We start from the raw sequence: 5,105 nt of genomic DNA on the forward strand, positions 1-5,105 counted from the left end.
GTTGGCTTGTTGATGGTGTCCTATCAAAGCTTGATGACTATACTATTTCCCAGTCACCCTCACCCAATGAAGACTTGAGTGTGAGTACTCAATGTTCTCAACTGAGCTCAGAAGAGAGTGTCAGAATCACACAGTCCTCTACTAGTCTGATTCAGAGCATTAAGAAGCTCTCTAGCAATGACTTTCAGACTCAGGCAGAAGAGGCAGTGAGTAAAGTGCTGATGAGATCCAGTCATTCCTTTATCACACAGATCAGCCATACTGGTCTTCAGAAAAGTCTGCAGGCTGGCTTATCATCTAGCTCGCCATCAGAGATTGCCTCCATGTCCTCTCAGAATACAGCCCCTGGATTAGTGGAAACCTTTGTCAAAGGAATGGCGACTATTTTCCAGAAAAATGAGTCCACTGACACTGTGCTCCTGGAAAGAAGTGGGAGAGTTATGCAGTGCTCCCACGGGGGCTCCCAACTGGATGATACTGAATTGAGTGTTCAAATATCAGAAGAGAAGCTTTGGTCAACAGCTAAGACCATCTGCGTCAATATGAAGAACATACTTAAGGATTTCTTCACAGGGCTGAAGCAATCCGGATCCGAAAGGACAGAAAATGCTTCTTCCAAAGAGACCCTTGGGGAAATCCTGGTTGCTATCCAGAGTGAAATCTCAAACTTAGGGCGAATTAAGGATTCCAGGGAGCTCCTTCAGATCAACGATATGGTAGGAACTATGCTGAAGGAGGTTGAGAAAAGTGAGGATGACAGTGAACAAGTCTGCCAAGACATCCCTAGAACCTGTTCATCTTTGTCCACTTCTTTAAAGGGTCGTAGTTCCTTGTCTAGCTCTTCAAAGGGTCCTAGGTCAGAGTGTGATTTAGAGATCAACCTCCCTGGCACTCCCATCCCTGACGGAGTGCCTTTTGATCTGACCTGCCCCATCGTCAGGAGCTCCTGCATCGACACCAGGGACTCTAAAATGCCAGAGATTTCTACAAGTGACCTAAGGACAAAGATGATGGCACACACAGATGAACCCCTGCATCGTAACAGTCCAATGACTGACAGCAGCCGACCACCGAGTGCTAAAGCCTCTTTTCGATCCTCCACTACTCCATCTTTCACCAGCAAGGGAACCTCTTTGGTACCAAAGGGAGATGGGATTGACATTGAAGAGAAGGAGGTGAGCATCCCCAGCAGCTCTGGCCATCTGAGGGAGCTCTTAATCAGCCCAGACATCAGCAGTGCCACTGCATTCCCACTGCAGTACTTGATGGACTCCAGCAAAGATGATGTCATCTGTTTGGTCACCGTACTGGTGATAAGGTTGCTATCGAAGATCAGACCCTCAGCCCTAGATGGACCCTTCCAACAGGCACCAGACATGACAGAAACATCTCAGCAACTCATCAGACAAGTCCTGTCTGAGTTCTGTGCTGCATCCAGATTCTCCAGGACACAGGAATATTCCCAGAACCTGCACATCCACAGGGTGTTCAGAGGTGTACATAAAAACTTGATGGAGGAGTTTGGCTCTTATAACACCCTGCAAGCAGCTATTTCCTCCCAGGACCCTGCATTTGACAGAGTCCTGGTAAAGTCCTTGACCCAGCAGCTGGTACAGGGACGCAAGGAGGCGTCAAGACCAGCTTCTGCTGCAACAAACCCAGCAGACCAGGCTGAGACAGAGAGGGGGGCTGAGCAGAAAGCAAGAAGGAGCTTCCTTTGCTTTTCAATGACCAAACTCAGGATCAACTTCAAGGTATAGCAGGGAGTTAGCATTTGTTTTTTGTTCCAGTTAGGTGCTGATGTTATTGATGTGGCTATGATAAGACAAATATATGAGATAAATATGTTTTTATTCATCACTAAATTGTTGCCTTGGATTCAGAAGTGTTCCATTTCTTTATATATTCTCTGTACCATTTTCTTTACCTTTCTCCTGTTAGCGTTCCAAGAGAGGAAACAAAAAGGACTGCCATTCAGTCCAGGAACAGACTGAGATTACCTCTACTGATGGACATTGCATAGGTAAGGATGTTTTAGAGCTCTGCTATAGCTTGTAGTTTTGTTTAGGTGTGTGTTAGAAACATAGAGTATGCCTACCAAACTCATTGCACTGTTATTTATCAAAGTTATTATACTGTATTTCTCTCTCTCTCTATCTCTCTCCCCATCCATTTCTCTTGTGTTTCTAGCTCCACACATTGAGGCTCATGGTGCTGAATCTCCAGTTGGAGAGGTTTCTCCCTCCATATCTCAGCCTATCAAAAAACAATCCTTGATTGTCAGGGTCTTTTCAGCAATGATGAAGCCATTCAGGCGCTTCACCAAGAAGAACCTGTAACCTGTTACGCTGCATGAAGAACTACTTTTGTAACAGCAAGACTTTTGACAAGAGGAATTTCTGCATGTCTACCCTTTCGAAGTCTATTTGATCAAATAAATGCAAATTATTTTACAAGAGTTTCAAGTGTTTTGGATGATTGGTAGCACCGAAGCAGCTTTTCTCAGAGAAATGCACTAGTTCCCCCTTGGTTACACATTTATTGTGCAGTTTTTGAGTTGGCAGGACTTGGGGCGGCAGATAGCCTTGTGGTTAGAGCGTTGGGTCAGCAACCGAGAGGTTGCTAGATCAAATCCCTGAGCTGACAAGGTAAAAATCTGTTGTTCTGCCCCTGAACAAGGCAGTTAACCCACTGTTCCTAGGCTGCCACTGTAAATAAGAATTTGTTCTTAACAACTTGTCTTGTAAAAAAAAATTAAAATAATCAGAGCTTGTCTCTAATACAATAGTTTCTGCATAGACCGTCAGATAACCAGATGTTCTCTATTAATTTAGTTAGATGACAGTTCCTGATTCTGAGATACTGTAAATCAACAGACCTTGAGAGGAGATAAAACCACATCTGTTGATCCATTTCACAGGTTTCTGGTGGTTTCTAAGCATTCTACATGTGTTGGGGAAGGAGGGTGGGATCTCTCCAGAGCATCTAATTACGTCAGTCATGTCTTGCCATGCACGTGATGTGAGATAATGTTATGCACCACACAAATATATATTGCCTAAGCCTGCAGTGATATACTCCATGGAGACAGTGCTCATTGTTCATTTTACATGATGGATATATGCTACTCCATTTCATACAATCAATCATCAATCAATCAGTACCATTTATTTATAAAGTCCTTTTTACATCAGCAGTTGTCACAAAGTGCTTATTTAGACACCCAGCCTAAAACCCCAAATAGCATGCAATGCAGATTTAGAAGCACGGTGGCTAGGAAAAACTCCCTAGAAAAGCAGGAAGGTAGGAAGAAACCTAGAGAAGAACAAGGCTCTGAGGGGTGGCTAGTCCTCTTCTGGCTGTGCCGGTGGAGATTATAAGCGTACATGACCATTAAGGCCAGATTGTTCTTCAAGTACTGTAGTTCAAACGTTCTTCATAGATGACCAGCAGGGTCAAATAATAATGTGGTTATAGAGGGTGAAACAGGTCAGCACCTCAGGAGTAAATGTCAGTTGGCTTTTCATAGCCGAACATTCAGAGGTCGAGACAGCAGGTGTGGTAGAGAGAGAGAGAGAGGGGGAGAGGGAGAGAGAGAGAGGTGGGGGAGAGGGAGAGAGAGAGAGGTAGGGGAGAGGGAGAGAGAGAGAGGAGGAGGAGAGAAAGAGAGAGAGGTGGGAGAGAGAGAGAGAGAGAGAGGTGGGGGAGAGGGAGAGAGAGCTGAGGGAGAGAGAGAGAGAGAGAGAGAGCGAAGATCGAAACTGAAGGTCCATGACAAAGTATCACGTCCGGAGAACACACATGCCTCTTCATGTGATACATGATGTTTGGCTGTGATGTGCGAAGTGTTATCTAATGGGTTTGGTGATTGTTCTGTGTGAAGCCGTATTCTGCATTGCATCATGGAATGTGATGTGAAATCCCTGGGCCTATGGCTGTTGAAGCTACTCCACTGCACTGTTGCTGTGAGCAGGAGTGGGAGAGAAGCCATGCTTTTATTAGACTCTTCTTCTGTCACTCATTCTCCTGCCTCTCCATCTCAAAGGCTGCCAAATATTTTGAAGAGTGGTTAAAGAGGTGGCTTTGTGCATACACACTTAGACTCCAACTCTATTTACAGTGAAAAGGATTTGATCCCCTGCTGATTTTGTACGTTTGCCCACTGACAAAGAAATGATCAGTCTATAATTTTAATGGTAGGTTTATTTGAACAGTGAGAGACAGAGCAACAACAACAAAAATCCGGGAAAACGCATGTCAAAAATGTTATAAATTGATTTGCATTTTAATGAGGGAAATAAGTATTTGACCCCTCTGCAAAACATGACTTAGTACTTGGTGGCAAAACCCTTGTTGGCAATCACAGAGGTCAGACCTTTCTTGTAGTTGGCCACCAGGTTTGCACACATCTCAGGAGGGATTTTGTCCCACTCCTCTTTGCAGATCTTCTCCAAGTCATTAAGGTTTCGAGGCTGACGTTTGGCAACTCGAACCTTCAGCTCCTTCCACAGATTTTCTATGGGATTAAGGTCTGGAGACTGGCTAGGCCACTCCAGGACCTTAATGTGCTTCTTCTTGAGCCACTCCTTTGTTGCCTTGGCCGTGTGTTCTGGGTCATTGTCATGCTGGAATACCCATCCACGACCTATTTTCAGGGAAGGAAGTTCTCACCCAAGATTTGGCGGTACGTGGCCCCGTCCATCGTCCCTTTGATGCGGTGAAGTTGTCCTGTCCCCTTAGCAGAAAAACACCCCAAAGCATAATGTTTCCACCTCCATGTTTGATGGTGGGGATGGTGTTCTTGGGGTCATAGGCAGCATTCCTCCTCCTCCAAACACGGCGAGTTGAGTTGATGCCAAAGAGCTCCATTTTGGTCTCATCTGACCACAACACTTTCACCCAGTTGTCCTCTGAATCATTCAGATGTTCATTGGCAAACTTCAGACGGGCATGTATATGTGCTTTCTTGAGCAGGGGGACCTTGCGGGCGCTGCAGGATTTCAGTCCTTCACGGCGTAGTGTGTTACCAATTGTTTTCTTGGTGACTATGGTCCCAGCTGCCTTGAGATCATTGACAAGATCCTCCCGTGTAGTTCTGGGCTGAT

The 5,105-nt window shown here is 45.2% G+C and overlaps 1 protein-coding gene across 1 annotated transcript; it reads left to right on the forward strand.

Moving 5' to 3' along the window:
- Window positions 1-459: 459 nt before the first annotated feature.
- LOC115173366 (uncharacterized) lies at window positions 460-2,408 on the forward strand. The gene is made up of 3 exons (XM_029731375.1): window positions 460-1,754; window positions 1,942-2,023; window positions 2,191-2,408. The coding sequence occupies exons 1-3, from the start codon at window positions 543-545 to the stop codon at window positions 2,337-2,339; spliced, it is 1,443 nt and encodes a 480-aa protein (XP_029587235.1). The 5' UTR covers window positions 460-542; the 3' UTR covers window positions 2,340-2,408.
- The last annotated feature ends 2,697 nt before the right edge of the window (window positions 2,409-5,105 follow it).

The sequence above is a fragment of the Salmo trutta genome, chromosome 34 (assembly GCF_901001165.1).
Source record: "Salmo trutta chromosome 34, fSalTru1.1, whole genome shotgun sequence".
NCBI classification, from domain to species: Eukaryota; Metazoa; Chordata; class Actinopteri; order Salmoniformes; family Salmonidae; genus Salmo; species Salmo trutta.

What these genes read in the sequence shown, in the direction of transcription:
- LOC115173366 (XM_029731375.1), top strand. Translation starts at nt 543, where the DNA reads ATGAAGAACATACTTAAGGATTTCTTCACAGGGCTGAAGCAATCCGGA. An exon ending in AACTCAGGATCAACTTCAAG is followed by an intron (nt 1,755 to 1,941) that starts GTATAGCAGGGA and finishes TTCTCCTGTTAG; the next exon opens with CGTTCCAAGAGAGGAAACAA. An exon ending in TACTGATGGACATTGCATAG is followed by an intron (nt 2,024 to 2,190) that starts GTAAGGATGTTT and finishes TTGTGTTTCTAG; the next exon opens with CTCCACACATTGAGGCTCAT.